This window comes from Cololabis saira, chromosome 5 (genome assembly GCF_033807715.1).
Source record: "Cololabis saira isolate AMF1-May2022 chromosome 5, fColSai1.1, whole genome shotgun sequence".
Lineage (NCBI taxonomy): Eukaryota > Metazoa > Chordata > Actinopteri > Beloniformes > Belonidae > Cololabis > Cololabis saira.
Genome location: NC_084591.1, coordinates 28,045,964 through 28,066,914, shown reverse-complemented (window position 1 = coordinate 28,066,914; position 20,951 = coordinate 28,045,964). Strand labels below are relative to the sequence as shown.

The following is a 20,951-nucleotide window of genomic DNA, read 5'->3' as shown; positions in this document are numbered from 1 at the left end:
GACATAATTATAGTAAAAACAAAAAAAAAGTGTAAAGGGGATTACAATCTTACTAAAGGAACTGAAAGGTTGTTCCTACTGATGACTGATTATTTTAAGCACCACTGCTTCTACTCTTCTCCATTAATGATGGCCAAAGCAAGTCTCAGAGTTAAAACATTTTACTGTAGTGCTACAGTTTGCAACATGTATGGATGAAAACATCGGGCACCATCATGTGTAGTTGTTTTATATGACAAAGATATCTGGCATGTAGAGTTTCCACAACATGGCAGCAAAGTAGAAAACACGGTAACAATGTCAATAATAAACAAATTAAGGTGTAACTTGAAGCATTCAGAGTTGACGTCCTTCATGTACGGCTTTCCATTTATCCCGTTGGTGATCTCAGGGCTTATAATCCATAAATAAAAACACATACACACAGTTAAGAGCTCTGGCTGTGTTGACCATGACCCTAATGGCTTACGCGCATATACGTGCTCCATCACTCACACTCTCTCTTTCATGCACACACACATACGTACACACACTTTGTTGAACCCACAGAGAGCGGTGAAGATTTAATTAAGAAAGCCAAGGTGAATCACATAATAAATACATTCTGAAATCTCTTTTTGAAACACATTGGCAGACAAATATATACAGACTGATTTAAAGAAAAATCGTTTGTTTCTTTTTTACTAAGCATTTACATCTGAAGAAAGTCCCTTGAACATGGTGAAGACACATTACACTCTTTCCTTAAACTCGTGTTCAATTTTTTTTTCCTTGTTGTTGCACTCGTCTCTCCCTCTGTCCGTTCCTCCACGCTTACTTAAGTGACTGATTGTACACACTAGTGTCATGTTCTAGACCAAAGCAGTGCTGCTCCATCATGCCTTAAGTCACAGCGCCGCAGGCACAGAAATACAAAGACACTCTGTTTGGCTCTCTGCTCGGCCTCCGTCCCATTAACCCTCATCTGTCCACCGACGACACGGGCAGCACTCTTTGTAAACAAGAACTCTGTCCTTTCAGATTTTAAATACTGTTTTGGTAAAAATCACCATCATTAAAAGACGAGACAGAGTGTATTTGAGCGTACATCAATACAAAACACACAATTGCACTGTTTGAAGATCTCTTCATTTGTATATCTTGTATTTTTCTTCTTTTTTTGTTGTTTTTTTGGCTTCAGCATTAAGGCCCAAAATGTGGAGTGGAAGAGGTGTAGAAGACCAAGCTGTGATCTGCTTGTGCCCATAAGGCTTAATGTTTAACAACGACACACATAAAGACACACTCACAAATAAACAGTATTGCAGGGCAATATAAAAAAAAGACACTAAGGAATGGTGAAATATCCTCCATCATTTCTTTTTGCAAAATCTTTCTGCAATTTTAATCCAGAATCTCAGCTCTTTTTAGCCGTGCTCGTTTTGTTTCTCCTCTCCTGTCCAAAGTGCGCAGGTGCCGGTGCTGTTTCAGTCTGGCTACACTAGGGGATGCTGTTCCTGGCTGCAGATGACTGACAGGTTGTGGCTGTGTTTATTGCTTTGAAGTCCGTTCTGCTCCCCTCAGAGGAAACCGAGGGACAAAGTTACCCTCCATTCACTGATCTCAGGTTGCTGTCCCTCTGTTGATTCTGTGCTTTTTTAGAGGATTTAATGCCAGATCAGCACTGGAGGGAAACTCCTCCCTGGGGAGTTGGCTCAGGTGAAGATGTAGTTGAGGAGGAGTTGGGAGACGAGCAGGACGCAGAGGACGAGCCAGTGCCGACCCGTCAATGACACACCGTCGTCCGTCGCTCTCTGGCGAGACATCTGACGACTCAGAGCTACCAGGTTCCTGCAGACACAGAACAATCTGGTTGAAGGTGTGTTTGACACTGATGAGCAGGAATATTATTTACCCAAGTTTTACTCTTAATTTAGGTTAATGTCTGCGCTGATTGGGGCCACGCTAGTAAATGTTCGTGTTTCCATCAGACAGGCCGGTGCATTTCAAAGATGTCCCAGAATCGACCAGCCACTAAAAATACCTAGTCGGCCTATTTTTGACCAAACACATGCCAACCAGCAGACACACACACACACACACACACACACACGAGATGGACAAGAAGTCCATCCAAGAAAATCTGCTCATTAAAAGAGTCATTTTGAGTTTGCAGGCTAAACGTGACTTCGAAAAATCAGGCAAATAGTTTTCTGTTTTTGAAACACTTCCTTAGTGAAATAAAAAAAGGATGGGGACGAACAAAACCACAGTGTTAACACTGCACAGCCGTGTCTGGTGGAGACAAGGGCAAGAATGACCAAAGAATACAAAAGTGAGAATTAAGAACCAGCAAATGAAAATGACCTCAATGGAGGCAAAAAAACCCCAAAAACAATCAAGACTCTTTCTAGCACAAAACTCCAACTGTAGGAAATTATGTCACAGAGAAAACAAAATTAACTTGATTTCATTCTTTAACTGAATCAATTGCTTTATATCTGTCTTTTGACCTGTAGTTGTGCATCAATTTACCACAGAAAAATGTTCAAAAATGAACAACTGAATAGATTAATATTTATATGTTGATGGAAGGCAAATATGATTCCTGTTAAGTGAAAATACTACGGTAACTAGAATTTTTCATTATTTTTTTTTACTCGGTAAATGAATCCTTTTCACCTCTGAATATCCTGCTGTGTGTCCTGTATAGATGTGATGGAGGCCTCTATCAGAGCGATGTCCTTCACTTCTTTACTGCAGCGGGCACACTGGCTTGAAAAACCTGCACACAAAACAAAATAAGACTTTTTGAAGACAAAAAAACAATTAATAACTCACTAAAAGATTTAATACAGGTAAAAAGGTTCCACAGTGATATCTAACAGATGAAAAGAAGCATCAACAACTGTCACGCATTTTAAAGGATTCGCTTTTTTTTTTCCAAATGTCTTTACATGCATATCATTTGAGTTTTTTTTTTTTTTCCTTCCGAAAGAGCACATTTTTTTATTATTCTCATGTGTCCTTTTGTTTTTCTTAACAGATCAAATAAGACGAAATATTCTGGATCCATGTTTACAAGCTCTGTTGTAGTCAACATGTAGCGAATGCATGTTTAAGATTAAAAGCACATCAAAACTGATATAAACTCGCCACATACGAGTGAACTATTGCTGAATAATATTTCTGGTATAAACAAGACTAATAATTAATGCAATAATCTAAAGCTCGGGCTCATCTCATAACAGGTGACTGCTTTGATGAATAATTCTCCCAAAAATCTAATATTTTTCCCATAATATACAGTCATGGAAAAGAACAAAAACAACATACAATCTTCTTTAATTGTAAAGAAATATAAAACATATAAAGCAAACTTCGCCTTGTCCTCACTAAACACTGCTTGTGCACATCAGACAAGGACAGGATTTTATACATGGTGCATTATCTCAACTAGGTCAGCAATAAATAATTTGGTTTGTATCGGGGTTGGTTTGTGAGTGCGCGCCGCACCTTCGTTGTCCGAGGACTCGTGAGTGGGTTCTGGCGTGGTGCTGCTGCTCTCCGTGTTCTGGCTGCAGCTGGACGGCTGGCTGCTGGCCTTCCTGTGTTTCCCGCTCACCCCCATCTGGATGGAGGGAGCAGAGGTTTGATCAATAAAACCTCCCTACATGACAACACAGAGCTAGTTGATACAACATTAAAGCACTAGAAAAGATGGGATTTTGTTATCTGGGTATCACTGCAGTCAAAATCAAGTAGGAAGGAAAAGCTCTTATTGTCAACAATGTTTGAGTCAACTCAGGGTCAGTTGTCTGGTTTCACAGCAAAGACCTCAACTTTCATGTTGACAAAAAGTCAGTGAAATGCAAACGAGTGAACCCATTTTACTGTGGAGACAAACTAATTTTAAAGTAGATCCAGTTAAGTTTTTGTCTCACTGAATGATTTTTCCATAATGCCAAAGCATGTTTTTGGAGTTTTATTGAGTTCTAAAGACAGAAACACCCTTTGTCATGGGTGTGCATCTTATATCTGTCAATGAACACCAACAATGTTGTTGTTCTCAGAGTGAAAATTCAGCCACGAGGTCGACAACTATCCAAAGATCTTCAAAACAGATTCATGTTAAGATACAGGTCTTAGAGAGCACACAAACGTTCCTGCTCCTTTTAAAACCTCCCCAAATGACGCACCAGCTAGCTTGTTTTAACATTAAGTTAGAAACCACCGACTTAAATCTGACTTTATGAGGTCCAGAGTTGCTTCATGGATGGCTGAATGTCACAGCCACTGTTGCAGCACCTCACTGGTCAGACCTTGGTGGTTGAGTGGCACAAGACACATGACACCCTGCTATGAATTTGTCAAAAGGCACTTGCATGACTTAGACCCTAAGATGCAAAGTGGTGACCTGATGAAAAGCATCTGTGTGGGGATAGTGAGGAAGTGATCGCCACCTCACCAACCATATATTCAAATGTATTCAAACATAGTGTGACATAGTGACGCAGTGACATATTCAAATGTAGACAGCATCGTTCTGTGGAAGGATTCTTCCTCGGCAGATGATCAGAGATTAGTTAGGATGGAGTAAAGTTAAATGCAGAAAAATATAGTGCAATATTAGGCTTTTAAATAATTCAAAGGTTTCTGTGGCTTTAAGAAAACAAAGCTGGAGTAGCCTGGCCTAAGTCCAAGTCTGAAACTAAATCCTTTGAGACATCTCTGGTTATATTTTTCTACTTTGACATGGTGGTAAACTGAGAGACTGAAGAGGAAAAATGCACTGAATCTATTTTTAGAAGAAGAGTCCTGCACATCACAAAGAAAACTGATCAGAAAACATTTCTTCCAGTGCTGTAACTCCGGTTTAACCTTGTGTTGACTGTCCCAGCTGCGGCTGTAGGAGAACCCATTGTGTTGCCTCTGCCTTTTCTCATGAGTCTGAATAATGCCATCCTTCTCAAACTGAACGAGACTGTGCTCTGGGTCCCACGGCCTGGTGCTAAAAAAAGAACAGGAAAAAAAAAAAGACAATGTAATTAAAAGCGATCCTAGTCCACTGTACGCCATTTACAACACTCAAGCAAAGATTACAGAAACATGTGTGTTTTAGCAGCTTGGTGTGTGTTTTCATACTCCATGTGCCGGTAGAGCCACTCGGAGGTGACGGGGTCCTGCTGGAAAAGACGTGGGATCCAGGGTTTGTCTCCTCTCTCTCTGGCCTCTTTGCGTTGAGCCTCCTCCAGCACATACTTCTCCTGCGTGGCCCGCACTTGGTCCCGGTCCATGATGGCACTGGTCACATGCTGCCACAGTCTATGGGGAACATGTTAAAGCAGCGGCTAATGAAGCATACGGCCGAACACTCTCACCAAAGTCAGACGCAGTTTTTTTAATTACTTTTCTTGTTATGACATGAAAAGAAAAGTTGTTGACTGCAGCTGTTACTCAGCAATGAGGGTGTTCACTTTCCCCAAGTGCATTTCATCACTCCAACATCATCAACCTTTAATTGATGTGTGTGTAAAATGTAAAAGGAAGGTTTTATGTTTGTTTGCTCACGAATACAATTCAGTGGAACATAAATGTTACACTTATGACTGGACTTCATGGCAAGTCAAAATATCTGCTTTTACATTTCACAACTCAAATGTAATATTTTTCACTTAAGGGTTAAGAGTAAATGTGATGCACAGGTAAATACTGAATCGGGTTTACCTCTCAGACTCAAACTCTCCCTGCTGGTCTATCTGGACCACTCGTCTCTTCAGGCGTCTGCTACGAATATCTGGGCTTGGATTCCACAGCGTCTCCTGCTGGCCCGAGCGCTTCTCCTGAATAAACACCTCGTTGTCCTGATTTAAACAAAAGAGAATAAATTGTTAATTCATAGCACATAAATCAATTCATTTCACAAAGCCGCCAACCAACGTTGGGAGGAAAGATGCAAAGATGTTAATCATCCAGGGACTGTTTCAAGTCACTCTAGGATGTCTTCCCAAGTTTGGGAAAACATCCATTAGTTTGAAACTTGTCTGAAGTCCTCACCGCCTCCTGCTCATACATAAACATCTTAAACGTACTCGAGCCCACTCTGACACCCCTCCAAACCTTTTTACTTGATCTGCAACTTCTAAACAAATTATTATTAATTCTGTCTCTAATTACTACAGAGAATAACTAAATAGTATACAGCTGTGAATATGTGGCAGAAAGGGATCTTAGAAGAAAACCAGCAATGGAGACATTGACCATAAAAGGTAGTTACCCAGTGTCCGTCTACGGTGGCCTGCAGCTCCTCACCCACAAAGATCTTTCCACTTATTTGATTCACGGAGCAGGAACCTCCGAGGAAAGGCTGCAGTGAACAGAAAGAAAGCATAACACCCTATTAAAAAAGGCACAGAGATAATCTGTATGAAATGCGTTTGTACACTATAACAGATAATTTAAAAACAAACCTTCAGTTTGAACTCAAGCTCTGCAAAACATTTCGTCTTCTCACACTCGATGGTAACTTTCCCTCCCAGCTCTAAAGTCATCGTGCCGTACAGGATACCTACATGAGACATGACATCATATCGTCAGATCAACAACACTTCAGCTATTGGCATTAAGTACTCCTGCTTGAATACACAATTACTCCAGTACAGTATCTGGTCAAGTTCAGTGATTGCATTCTGAGACTGGACTGAGAGACAAGACATGATCAACATCCCAAAATAACCCTGGAAAATAAACTTGTGTTACATTCTTCATCTCTTAAGGCTGAATTATACTTCTGCGTCAAAACGACGCCGTGTCTACGGCGTGTGGTTTTTGGACACGCAGAGGACACGCCGTCACATGCGCCGTCACTGACGTGCACCTCCCGAAAATTGTAACTACGCGTCGAGGAGACGCCGTCCACACGCAGACCGAGAGGGCTGTGATTGGTTCGTTTGAAAGCGAAGCATTTCCGGTTTCCGGTTTGAATCAGTAGTGAACTTCCAGGGCTTTTTTCTTCGTTTATATGTGATTTTTTTTGTTTTTGTTTTTTGCACAATAGTTGTCCTTATTTCTTTGATTTACTGTGACCGGAAAAAGTCGGATAAACCATTCAGAAAAAGATCGCTAACTAGTGGCCGCGGGGGGTACTGCACCGCGACCAAATGGAGAGACGGAGAAGTCAGAACGATTCGTGACGGGGTCACGGGTGCGCCGTGTGCTCTGCGTGTGTGTGACGCAGAAGTATACCCGCACCTTTATTTGTAATATCTGTCGTGCGAGGGTTCAACATTCAGAGCATGAATAGTCCTTATTTGGATTGGCTTTAGTTGAGAAATATTAGCTGCTTTTACACTGCCAGATACCATTCATTACACGCCGATCTAGAGTCGCCTGTCCTTTTTACATTGACTGACGCATGGCGGCGAGTCGAGCTGGACTCTGAGGTTACACTAACACGGGCTGGTGGGTCGTTTGTTAATCACGTAACCTGAGTACAACCCACCAGTGGAGTTTGTTTTTACATTCATTATTATTCTACAAAAATGGAACCCACACACGATCTGACTGAACAGACTAATCATATGTTCCTTCGTAAACGCAGCCAGTGAGTTGACGTGCAAACTTCCAAGACAAATTCATCAGGCACCAAGCAGGCTCGTGCTGAGCTGTATGTCAACTTTGTTTTCAGTGTCCACCTTTGGATATGGATGGATTCATTAGCAAAGATACTCAATGACATTCATCGTCCAACCATTACCTTTGCAGTGGGCGTAGGGCATGGTGATGACATACTCTTCATCCCTACTCAGGAAAAGCAATCTGGCTTTGCCATCCAAGATAGCCGACAGAGAGTTACCTTCATGAAGACAAACAACAACATGAATATTAGATTAGAGGGCTTCTGCAGCAGGAGTGGGAATATTTCTTAATGGGCAGAGATAAAAGATAAACTCTGCAACTACACTGTTGTGTTGTTGTACATCTTTGTATGAATGCATTAATGTACAAATCCATGCTAAACCTTTAGTTTTAGAAAGCAGATTAAATATGGCTATGTACCGTAAAACTTGGATTTAGCCAGGATGCTCCCACTGATAGAAAAACCATCCTTCCTGTTGGAGATATGAAAGGCTGCGATGGGTGGATGGTGGGACACCTGGCCATGGATGGGAAGAGAGATATGTGAGAGTTTTTTATTTAAAAAAAAAAAAAAAAGTGTCAGATATCCTCTGGCACTTTTTAATTTTACACCTGCTGTGTTTATTGCTTTTGACAAATTGTGCTAGATATTTCACACCAAGGATAGAATCTGCTTTAACCTGCTCAGCTATGTAGAAAGTGCAGCTGTCATTTTGAGGATGAAGCCAACAGCAGCGAAATGTCTCCCCCATGATTGGATTGTAAGGCTTTTTCAGACCCTGAAAACACAAATGGAAGTGTTAGTATCAGGTAAAGCATCAACTGATAATAATAAGTGCCTTTGTTTTAATCTTTAACAGTTATACATCTATTAAATGATTAAACTGATTATGGAGCAACATATTACTTGTCGGACCACTTTTTGTTTGTAGCCTAGATTCACCTACAAACAAGGTTTTATCATCAGAAAACCTATGAGTGCAACACAGATTGTCAATTCCAGTAGTACAGTCTACATCGGCACAAAAAGCGAGTAAACCTTGATTGAACTACATGTATTTTCTGCTAACTCATGTTGGTTGTCCCTCGGTGGTGCTTCTGCCACAATCCCAATGAATGAAAACAAGTGGAAAGGGGCTTTTGATATTTTTATTGCAGAAACAGAGCCCAAATATCACAATTTATCAAGCAGCCAACACTGGATATGATGTTGGAGAATAGGGGGCCCATAAATCAGAACAAAAAAGCTCAAAGAAAATACCCCAGTGCTTTCCAATAAGCTATGTGCAGCACGTCAAAATATCCAAACAGAAGAAAGGGTCTATAAACAGAGCTGGAAGAGTTTTGCAGTTGTCAATTCTGTGATTGTTGGTGATAATATATTTTATTTCTGAGATATTCAATCCAGTCTGAAGGACTACCAACTACCAGTCAGTAAAATACTTCAACTCAATAAGTAATTAAATGAAGCAAACGCCCAAAATGTCTGACTTCAAAAATGTCACCAAAAGCAGATGATATAAAAAGTACTGATTTTATAACAACCAGCAATATTAGGAAAACACGCGAGGTCCAATACTGCAGATGCAAATTGTGATGGGGATATTACTTATGACTGAATGCATTTTTGTCTGTTTCTTTTTCAATATTGTGATGTTGTAATGATGATAAACTTTCAACACAGTGAGCAGCTCTAATAACAAGCTCTATAAGATATCACACATCTCACCTTGGGCTTCTTGTAAAAGCCTGACAAATACCATCTCAACACCAGCTTGATCCGATCAAATGCACTTTCTTCCAATGCAGCCCTTTGGAGAGGGAGCAAAAATAGAACATTAACAATCAAGTTGCATATGTGCACAACCTCATTAAAGCTTAAGTACGTTACTGACTGTGACAGCAGATCCGCATGGTAATAGTAGTCAGACAGCTTGTCCAGGAAGGAGCGGGGCTCCAGAATGAAGGTTGGCAGCACAACCTTTGACAGGTCCATGCCTGGCCGCAGCTGCTTCAGCAGGCTCCAGATCAAACCTTTGTTCTCCTCTGACACCGTTTCCACCTGGGAAGCCTCCCCAGCCTAAGAGGACGAATATAGAAAGATGAAGGGACACATAGTTGAGAGAATAAATGACTCACATCCCATTCTTAGAGATAACAGGGTAGTTAAAAATGAATATTAAGGATGAAGTGGAGACCTTGGCAGAACCCCTTTACCTCAGCCATCTCCTCTGTGCACTGCTCTACATAGGTTGTGGCTTGTGTCCCGGGGGACATCTCATCCGACTGCTCCATGTCGCTCTCTTCCGTCAGCCTTCCACCATTTTCATTGGCCGTAGTGTCCCAGTCGTCGTGAGTCTCACGCTCCGATTTATCTGAGAATCCGTCATTTTCCATGTGGTGATTTCCAAGCAGGGCCGCGTCATTCAACCTTATGAAAACAGAGAAGTTAACCCCAAGGTAAGAGCTGCAGTATTTTCCAGTTTATGGCTGCTGAATTTCATGCCATGAGTGAGATTAGATAAACTTGTGCTAGAAAATGCAAATTAGAGATGAAGAATAAAATCAATGGATTTAATCAGCTGTATCTACGACTGAGAGTATTTGATTTACGACTGTAGAGTAAAAGCAGATCCTTGATGTTTTGAATAGCGGCTCTTGGATGCTCCTGGTTATACCGGTAATATAAAGTCTGCAGCCGCCTCATTGTGATTGGTTCAGTATATCCTGTGCCAGTGGAAAGGGTTGTGAATGTGAAGGGGGACCAGACCCATTGGACGAGTAAGGATTTTCACCAAGGGAACCTGTGTCAATGTCCAGCCAAAATATCACTCAGGTAGTAATTGACGTTTTAAAATTAGCAAAAGACTCAGTCTCAACCCTTTTAGTTTGCTGCTAGCAAACAGAGACTGAGACAACATTACATGTGATAGATGGCTGCAGGAAGAGCTGGAGACAGGATCAGGGAAAATACACGATATCTGCTGATGTGCATGTTCAGAGAAAATCATGATTATTTTCTTCAACTTCAAATGTCCTCCATCCACTGGACAAAACTGTGCTACTGACCTAACAATTAAGATCTGTACAGCATAAATCACTCCATTTAGTCTGAAACATGCACTATAATACATCCTGCACATGTGACTAACAAAAAAAAGAAGCTATTTATTCAAACAATTCCCAAGATGAACAATTTTGCACTTTCAACAAGTTCATACTAGAACTCAGATTTACACAGACTTCCTCATCTCATTTTAGAAGAGAAACTGTTAAAACTCCATAAAAAACTTTTGCATTAAAATGCAAATGGCCACAGAAAGGAGAAGTGAGGGTGAGAAGGGGAATAGAAATATGGAGGGCGAGGAAGCAATAGCCTCACAGGAATATCCTACAGCCATGTGTAAGACAGACTATGAACATTTGAAAAATCTGAGTGGACAGGCCCAAAACTAATGAATATTACAAAAGTAGGTCATTTATCTTATCGACATTCAGACTTTGTTCTATAATTCACAAATTATCAACAGTTAGGACCTTAACAACTGCAGAAAAATGGGACAATCAATTCTAGTGTGTCACAGTGTCACACACAAAATACCATGGTCAGTAATATAACTTGGGTCACAGAAAATAAGAAAACTGTTTCCTTTCCTTGACAATGAAAAATATAATTTTTCAAATACTTTACAAACCTCGACAGCCACTTCCCAGAACAATTAATTATTAACTTACTTGTATTGTCTATAAATCCAAACACAACCAGGAAAGGAAGCCGTTTTCCTTACTTCAAATACATACAGCACAGAGACAAACACTTCCTCAGGAATCCAACCCCTACAAATGCTGCAATCGGCAAATCCCAAACACAGAAACAGCCTCTCCTTTATCTCACCTTTTCACCGGTCGGTGTAAATGTTTTTGCTCTACAAACAGGAGGGTGCGGTTTTGTTCCTTCAGCTCGGTGTACCTGCTTCCTGAAAGCCTGTGGCTATTTATGCCGGTTTGCCCAGGTGCGTATGCAAGCTTGCAATGGCTGCGTTGCTACTGTCTCTTTTTGGGCGGTGTACAGCTCACATTGTGCTCTATCTTCCTGCTCTGATATCAGTCATGTGACTGAACAGGGTGCCAAGATTGGCTCGGAGAACAGCAAAGAGGAGGGACTGCTGCTAAACACGGCCAGAGGGTGGGTTCAGCCATGCAGTGGGCAAGAGGAGGGGGAGGTGTGAGAGGAGCAGAAGGATGTCTAGGATTTTAAACAGCTAACAGCTGCAAAGAAAGCTATAAATATATACACACTGATTTTAAGATGAGAAAATGCACCAATCAGCCACTATTTTAGAGCAAACATTCAACACCATGTATCACAATAAAGCTACTGATTAGACACTTGAAGTGCAGGCTGTATTTTTAGTGTGGTTTGTCTTGCAGCACTTAATTACTGGGATTTCAAACCAGGGTAAGTACCCACAGACACTCCTAATTACGGATATTACAGTTGGTGTTGGATGTTTTTCTTCATATGCTCTATTTGGTTTTTTGCCCAGTGCACTATTAAGAGCAAACATCTGCGCTTTGGTCTAATCAGTCAAAAGGACAATTTTTCAGAGTTTGTAAACCTAAGTTGGCTGTCATGTTCTTTTTAGTATTAAGAGTCTCTCTTTAAGCAACTCTTAAACGAGCCATAGTTGTTCAGTCTTTTTCCCTTCTTCAGTTAAACATTAAAAACGTGGCTTCTACATTTCTTTGCAAAAAAGCTTCAAAACATTTGTTTAAATGTAATATTTAAATGTTTCTATACATCAAATTTTAAGAAATAAACTTGACCTATTAATAGCCTGGTACACAAGGAACAGAGAAAATCTGTTCTAAATTTATCAAAACCATCTGCAGATAATCAATGATTCTTCAGCTATTACCGTAAGCTGACCACCAGAATGCACTAAATGATCATTTTTGACCAACCATCTGGCAGTTAGTCTCCCTGGCATTTTAATTGTAAAAATGGACTGGAAAGTACAGCAAAGTAAGTGTGGTTTTAGGAACAGTCCTATCCAACAAAAACAAGTATTAAAAGGTAAGGTGGAGAAGTGTATATTCGAACATATCACTTACTGTTGCAGCTCTGTATCAGTGAGCGGAGAAGACTGCAGGAGTTGGAGAATATGCGAGGAATCTGTGGAGACACTGATATCTCCCTCCTTCCCAGCTTTAGCTGTTAACTTGTACAGACTGGAGCAGTTTAAAGCCAACTCCAGGGCATCCATCCAGCACCGGCCTAGGGAAGAAATCCATTTTATTGGAAAAATAAAAGGTATAACTTCTTTAGTTTGTGATTGTTTCAAAAAATTATGTGAGCATGCATGAATGAAAGCCACCACACGGAACAATGGCATGTGAGCCTCACCGTCTGACTCAGAGGCAGCTCTGAAGATCAAGTAGTTGCTGGGTAAAGGCTGCGTGATGGAACCGACGTTCTCTCCTCTGGGACCCTGAGCATATGGATCAAACAGTGACTCACATTTCATGTTGTGCATTTCTGTCACACCGGGTGAAGCAAATGGTGGTCTCGATGGCCATAAGAATGATGATTAGACATCTCAATCGACTACTAATCACTTAAAATGAAGACAGTTTAGGAAAAAAAAGGAAGTCATTGATTTACCAACTGATGCTAATGAGCAATATGACTATGAAGTAAAATGACATTTTATCGTAAAAAGATTTCTCGTATTTACATTAGAAATAAATAAAGCTGTTTTTGTCAACATATTAGCCTTGTTAATATACATCGATTTTTGCAACTCAGTTTTCAACAAGAATTGGGGTGATAAATTAACGGCATCCCAACCTCTGTCTTTTTTTTTTCCATATTGCCCCACATTCTTCTGTTTTCGATGGTACTACTGTGTCTCTTTTTCACAATTACTATATGTTACTGCAGTATGTAAACGTATATATCAATCTTAATTCTAACCATACATTATCTTTGCCAGCAGATGTCATGCCTTGAACAAAACTGGAGTCCAATTTCCAATTATACTGCAGATAATTGATTCCGGTGTTTAGTTTGTTTTGTACCAAGTCTCAGAATCACTTCTAGAGACCCAGCTGAATTTATCATGCAAATGTCAGTGAGCCAACAAATATGTCTGACCTTGACAGCCCAGATTGATTTTTCAAGTGGATGGTAAAGCTTGAAACAGAAGCCGTCCTTCTTGGAAGGTCTCTCAATCAGCTTGCATGCACTGAGAAGAATGGTGCCGACCCAGTGATCCGCTTTGGGGGTCTTATAAATCAAAAGCACTCCAGGCTTCAGCGCACACCACAGCTTGGTCCAACTCTTTAAAGAGCCACGGATCTACAGATGGACAATGGATGAGATGGGGAGCAACTAGAGGAATATGACACTGGTGAGTCTCAGTTGCAGATTACAAAACTATGTTTGGCAGGAAAAATATAACATGAGAACATGCTAAATTATCCAACTGTTGCAGGTTCATCTGAAACATATTACATATAAGATGATGAATGCTGGATGTAAAAGTTAACATCTTTATTGCATTTGAATGAAACAGCATAGTTTTCTCACACCTTTAACCAGTCGGACATGATAACAACACTGGGGTCCTTTAGTGCACTGGATAGTTCTTGGGCTGCTCGTTTCTTCTCCTGCCTGTAATTTTGCTTTTGGACCTATGGAGTAAGATACAACACAGATCAGTCATCAGTCTTGTTTATTTCTTTCATATTCGGTGTGAAACACAACATTGACACAAATAAGCACCAAAGTTCCTCAGGGCATCATTTGGAAAAGAAGGTGACAGGAAAACTGGCATAACAACAAAGTCTAGCAACTGCTTGGTGCTTAAGCCAAGAAAGAAATATCTCTGCAGGTTAGTGACGCTGATGCATTCATCTAAAACCAAATTGTTCAAATGGTCTGTGAAAGAGAAGAAAGCCAAATTTAAAATCATATGAAAAGAAAGAATCATGACAGCAATAATTTCCACCACTGAAGTAGCAGTGGGGACGTCAGCTGTGAGCAGGTACGGGTAACCGCTGCTGTAAGAGCTGCCAACGTGCACCACTCGAGTGGGTCAGTCAGTCAACAGTACTTGCACTGCTCTTACAGGCCAATCATCGGAGAAAAGCTCCGGATGGATCTGTCTCAGCCTCTCTTGATTCAGAGGTGGGATAGCTGTGGGCGTGAGATCTGAGTACTTCAGTTTCTGAAGCATCCTGCTTTGTACAAATGAGTCTGAATGTTGACGAGGATTATTTAAATGGAATTTAAAGGTCTGCCAAAATTGTCACTTTCTCTATTTCCTGCTGTGTTAAATGAGTGTTGTATCTGAAAGCAGTAATTGTCAGCTCAAACACTAGGTGGAAGCAGAGTCAAACAAACAATAGCATTCAACTAAGATCTGCAGTATAAACATGCACATTTCAAACACGTTTCAAAATGTTCCCAAATAGTGTATCAAGCCTTCAATCAGTTTATGATGAGTGAAATATCGCATTATAATATTCAATATTTTTCACAGATGTCAAAAAGAGAGAAATGATGCGTACCTTGAGTGACTCCTTTCGGGCCAGTCTTTCAGTGGGAGAAGGACAGTCCTTCTCAACACCATTAAACATCCTGGACTCAGACTGGTTAGTGGGAATAAATTAAGACAAAAAAAAAGGTCAATCACATAGTGACAAAAACTCTTAACCATTGTAGCTTCTGCAGTAATTTCAGTTTTCACAGTAAAATGACTTAATTAAATAGAGATGAGAATAATTAAACTAAGATAATATGTGATATAAGTAATATACATAAACTTGCTTGAGTACACTGAAACAGATTGATTGGCAGTATTACTTGGTAATCCCACACAGATATTTAAACATCTATTTGTGTCACAAAAGCTGTTCTTAAAGTAAACAACTACCTCTAAACCTCTTTTTCATGTCAAATTGTTCAATAAGGGCCTTTGGGGTTGAGGAAGAGGCAAAACGCAAAATATGCAGCTGCACATGTGACATTATTCCACATAATGTAATATTAGCCATATTCTGAGGCTGAGTGAGGCAAAGCAACATGAAGTGAGGAGGACACAAGACAAGACAAGACTTCATGGCTGCCACTGGCAACATTTATTTCCCATCCCTGATTTATGTTGCTTAACAATGAAGACAGGTTGTTACAGGTAAGGGTGGCACAGGAGAAACAGCAGCAGGGCCAAATAGGGCTACATTGCCAAATCACTGGCTTGTAGTCCTTAAGACATAGTTCCCACCATGGCCTTGACATATAAAATGCAGCTTTAATACGGGACAACTAAACTGATCCTTGAAAGTGTCCCGTATCTGTTGGACATCATTGACTGAAAAGGATACATTTGGTCACTATTTCGCCATTTTGCACTTACTCACACTTTGGCTTTAAAAGCTTGAAATTATTTTACAAGATTCAGGTTTCTTATATAGTACGTATAAAAGGAAAATTAATAATCACAGAATGCTAATGGAATCAGAGTTCATCTAAGGAGTCAGCTGTGGAGAAGCTGCCCAATCAGGAAGCGTGTTCTTACCTTGCTGCCTGGTGATTGGGCAGGACTAAGTTCATTACTCAGCATGGAGAGACCGTTCCTGTGTGTGTCACTGCCTGGTGGGAACCCACAACACACAGTCACATACAAATGCGCTCAGTGTATAAACCTGCTGACAAACAAAGCACGGCAGCCACCAAAGCAGCAAATAAGCAGCACCTGAGGTGTTTGATCTGTGTGGAATAAGTACATTTCAGCACAGGACCCCATATTTGTACTGACACATGAATCCAAGTCACTGCAGCATTTATCTTTGGTCATATTCACTGTCAATGTGCCATCTTTGACATCTTGGCCTCCTACCTGGACTGAGGTTGGAGAGGTCATTGTCTCCTCCATAAGACAGGTTCCGGGTGAGGGTGCGGGGGTCAATTTTAGGTGGGGAGATGGCACTGGGACACAGAGAGAGTCTCCGATGGAACAAATTCTCCTCCTTCATCTTGACACCTTATCCGCTGTTGGGGAAAAAACATATAAATGACAGGAGGGAAGTGAGGAACAGAAAGTAAGATTCAGACAGATTAATAAAATGTTACTGAAGCGTGGCTGCATGTATTTGTTTATCTTATTTTTATTTGATTTAAAATTACTTGAAGAGGTTCTCTCTGTCTTTTTAATCTGATTCTTTTGTTAATCATCTCCCTTTGTGTCAGTTATGTTATGAATCTTTATTTCGGCTTGTACAGAACAAGATGAAAAGGAAGAAAAAAAAACAACATTTCTTTTGCCGAAAAGGTGTAGGCTGAAGCTGTAGCTTATAGTGCCTACCCTTTTTTCTTATGATCAGCAAAAATATGAGACATTATCTTTTACTCAGTGAAAACCAACAATACATAAAGAAGAAAACAAATAAGTAAGACAAAATATAAAATTGACATTTCACATCCTAGAATGTTTTTGATAGTATACTTTATAATTATAGTGTTATATTTATTTACAATATTTTTTTTAAACAATTTCTTAAACTTGACGATAGAGCGACACATTTTTAGGTTGTTATTACAACTATTCCAAATTTCTCTAGCCTTAACTGATGTACATTTCTTTTTAATATTCGTTCTTGCTGTCGTCATCTCAAACATGAGTTTCCCCCTCAGGTCATAGCGGGTTTCTTTTATCTGGAACAGGTCCTGAATGCAGTTTGGAAGCAGTTTCTGCTGGGCTTTAAAGGCAAATAAAACAGTTTTCTGCTCTACTATATCATGGAATTTTAAGGTATTATATTTAATAAAAAGATTATTTGTTGGTTCATAATAGTCGGTTTTATTAATGATCCTTAAAGCTCTTTTCTGTAATAGAAAAATAGGGTTTGTATTTGTTTTATAGGTATTACCCCATATCTCCACACAATAAGTCATGTATGGAACTATGAGTGAGTTATACATTAAAAACTGTGCTCTTTGACAGAAAAAATAATTTGTTTTATTTACTATTGCTAGGGTTTTAGACATTCTTGATTTTACACTATTTATGTGTGATTTCCAGCTAAGTTTATCATCGATTATTACCCCCAGGAACTTATTTTCATATACTCTTTCTATTTCCATACCACTAATTTTGGTACAGTCAGTGACTGTAGTCTAAACCAGTGTCTCCCAACCTGGGGTCTGGGCGCCCCCTGGGGGGGCGCCAGAGATCTCTGGGGGCGGCGCAAAACTTTGTCTGCTTTGAAATTATGCAGTTGTAAAAATTATATTTGCGAATGAGACATTCATAAGACATTGTTAGGAATAATTTATGAATGTCTTGAATATTTTTTGTGTTTTTTATACACTGGTGACAAACACAGGAAATTATTTCATTCCTTATTATTATATAGTTACTCAACATTTAATCTACAGGTTGTTAAAGGAAAAATGTTAAAAATTTTGGTCTCATATTAAAAGAGACATTTTTCAGAAATAATTTTATTTCATTATTTTTCATTATTATTTTATTTATGTCCTTTTGTGCCTATATTATACATTGGTGACATTGGAGAAAAACAAAGTCATATGTATACAGAGTAAACAAAAGAGAAATGTATCAAAAAAACATAATTAATAGGGGTGTAACGGTATTTGTATTCGTCCCGTCCCGTCACGGTACGGCCGTCACGGTTCGGTGCACGCAGTCTTACGGCGAATACGTCTGACTGAGTTAAAAAAAAAAAATCAATCATCCTTTTTTTTTGCCTTATAAAAATCAACAGTAACGTTCCATTACAGACCTAAATGTGTGCTAGTGTGTGCATATCAATAAATATATGTGCAATTCATATATCATCATAAATTGTAGGCTGTAATAACGATAAAGTGTTCTAATTCTTAATTTACAACTGTCCTGAATGCATCGAAGCCGTGAGCCAAAGCGGGTTGGGTGTAAAGACTGATTTATGGTTCTGCGTTAAATCGACGCAGAGCATACGCCGTAGGGTACGGCGCAGTCTACGGCGAGGTTATGCGGCGACGCGCAACCTTCGCCGTAGGCGCTGCGTTGGTGTAACGCGGTACCATAAATCAGCCTTAACAGTCACAGCAAATTTGCCTGAAGGAGATTAGCGCTAAAGTTTAAAAGAGGACTAAATTTGTACAAAGTTTTGAATGTTACCCCGTTTTCCACGTTACCTGGATTATTTTGGGTTATGGAAGAGTCAACTACCGTTGGTGAGTCAGTGTAACCTTCTTAAATAATTTCTTTATCAGAATGTTGTAGCTTTGACCACCTGCCTATTTTAATGTGCTTTGTGTTGTTGTCAACGAGACCGCCGAGTCTATTCTCTGTTATAGAGCTCAGAAATGATGTTACAGACCGCTGTGTCTATCTATCTAAATAGATTGTGTAATTTAGACCAGTTATGTTTTTTTGTATTTAAGCTGAATCAAAGATGGAACTGAGTCAGTCCGTGACTACCTGAGTTTTCAGCGCCATGTGATTGACAGCTGTCAGACCTGTGTGTGTGTGTGTGTGTGTGTGTGTGTGTGTGTGTGTGTGTGTGTGTGTGTGTGTGTGTGTGTGTGTGTGTGTGTGTGTGTGTGTGTGTGTGTGTGTGTGTGTGTGTGTGTGTGTGTGTGTGTGTGTGTGTGTGTGTGTGTGTGTGTGTGTGTGTGTGTGTGTGTGCTTCTGAACAAGTTTGTGACTTTACTCTGCTTTCTGCAGCATAGGCCTATAGGCTTGGCTCACTAAAAGTGAGAATAAATGTAGTTTGATGGGTAGGATGATGTTGTTGAACGTTAAAATGACTATCATAAGGCCCATGAAGAATGCTCCGCCCCCAGACGGCTCTGCCCATATGCAGCAGTAGAGGAGCCCGGGTTCAAGTATTTATTAAAAGTGCTTGAGCGCGTTACAATGTCCCATCCCGCGCTCACATAAACCAGTCCGTGGTAAAATTAAAAACACTAATGCAAAAGTTAAATGTTTTATTCTATTTATTTTACACTTTAATAAGAGATGCTTTTTAGTTTTGTAGCCAATTGAACAAACTTTAACTTTCAAATGCTATGATCAAAATAAAGGAAGAAAAAACTCGTATTATACATTTGGGACTTTTTGTATTTTTTTTCCCGTTGTACCGAACCCGTACCGAACCCGTACCGAACCGTGACCCCTGTACCGAGGTACGTACCGAACCGTGACTTGTGTGTACCGTCCGTGACACCCCTAATAATTAATGTTAATTTTTTCAATTAAAGACTATTTTGGGGCTAGTACGTACGGGTCGGGGGGCCCGGCTGGTCTTAAACACAAGTAGGGGGGGGTCCAAGGAACAAAGGTTTGGAACCACTGGCCTAAACCACACTTTACCCTTCTATTTCTGTGCATCTGTGTCTAAACATCCAGCCTTTCACTCCTATCCTACACTAACAAAGGCCTACTATACGAGCACATGTCAGCCTGTCTACATAGCAGGACAGTGCATGGCGGTGACAAGCAGTTCCGTGTGCACATTGTCAGACTTGTGACAGATGGAGGCTCCAACTGAGTTCAGCCAGTCAGTCCACAGAAATCCACAGTCCAACATGACCCCGAACACCATCGTCACGGCTCTTTCATTGTCTAAACCGATTCACTTAAAACATGCACAATCAAATGGTATCTTCAGTAATCCCCCTAATATTAAAAAAATGCAGCTACTGCAGTGCAGACGCACAAACACACTTAATAACCGTAGACAATGAGTATGCCAGTCAGTTTTTTGTATCTGACCTCAATAATTGAACTGAAGAATGAATTACCCTTATTTATCCAGTACTTTTTGTAAAGTGGGGTATTTAATGTGCATTAGTGTACATCTATTGAGATACCTCTACCTCAGTCACAAAAACAGAAGAATTTTAACCAGCTGCTGATAGAATCAGGTTTGGCCTGGAAAACCTAAATCAAATCACCACTGCTTTTTATGTTTTATATAAAGCAACTTGCTTCACCTAGTTGCTGAATTTTGCTTTGCCATACTTAGCAAATTTTAACTCCCAACAAACTCTTCATAGCATGCTATTCACAACTGCCGAGGATCACAGCTGTATCCAGGCCGATTATCATGTTTATCCTAATGGGGGCTGAGCTCTTCAAAGCAAAACCAGACCTGATGGTAAAATAGTGAGGTTAACTGAGCAGAATTGTAACCATCTGGATCCGTCTGGACTAATGCTGCGCTTCTCTTAGATCAATTCAGCCTAATCCATTTCCACAGAGCACAGAGATGCTCTGACTCCCGTCCTACACAGCAGTCTCGCCTACAAGTATTCATAA

General features: G+C 40.1%; 1 protein-coding gene across 3 annotated transcripts in view; it reads right to left on the bottom strand.

Annotated features, from left to right (window-relative positions):
* Window positions 1-213: 213 nt before the first annotated feature.
* The window catches only part of osbpl5 (oxysterol binding protein-like 5), a 37,565-nt gene continuing 16,827 nt past the window's right edge, over window positions 214-20,951 (bottom strand). For 2 of the 3 annotated variants that reach the window (XM_061721451.1, XM_061721452.1), the window contains 21 exons: window positions 16,521-16,672; window positions 16,200-16,273; window positions 15,193-15,273; window positions 14,212-14,313; window positions 13,775-13,978; window positions 13,025-13,109; window positions 12,733-12,895; window positions 9,835-10,048; window positions 9,513-9,697; window positions 9,347-9,428; window positions 8,298-8,396; window positions 8,038-8,134; window positions 7,736-7,834; window positions 6,450-6,547; window positions 6,257-6,346; window positions 5,707-5,843; window positions 5,125-5,304; window positions 4,861-4,990; window positions 3,496-3,610; window positions 2,662-2,764; window positions 214-1,830 (listed from right to left, as the gene is read on the bottom strand). In XM_061721451.1, the coding sequence (XP_061577435.1) occupies window positions 1,695-1,830; window positions 2,662-2,764; window positions 3,496-3,610; window positions 4,861-4,990; window positions 5,125-5,304; window positions 5,707-5,843; window positions 6,257-6,346; window positions 6,450-6,547; window positions 7,736-7,834; window positions 8,038-8,134; window positions 8,298-8,396; window positions 9,347-9,428; window positions 9,513-9,697; window positions 9,835-10,048; window positions 12,733-12,895; window positions 13,025-13,109; window positions 13,775-13,978; window positions 14,212-14,313; window positions 15,193-15,273; window positions 16,200-16,273; window positions 16,521-16,656 (2,610 nt within the window). In that variant the 5' untranslated portion in view covers window positions 16,657-16,672 and the 3' untranslated portion in view covers window positions 214-1,694. Of the gene's footprint in view, window positions 1,831-2,661; window positions 2,765-3,495; window positions 3,611-4,860; window positions 4,991-5,124; window positions 5,305-5,706; window positions 5,844-6,256; window positions 6,347-6,449; window positions 6,548-7,735; window positions 7,835-8,037; window positions 8,135-8,297; window positions 8,397-9,346; window positions 9,429-9,512; window positions 9,698-9,834; window positions 10,049-12,732; window positions 12,896-13,024; window positions 13,110-13,774; window positions 13,979-14,211; window positions 14,314-15,192; window positions 15,274-16,199; window positions 16,274-16,520; window positions 16,673-20,951 lie in introns of those variants that run through there. The other variant, XM_061721453.1, reaches the window with a different exon arrangement.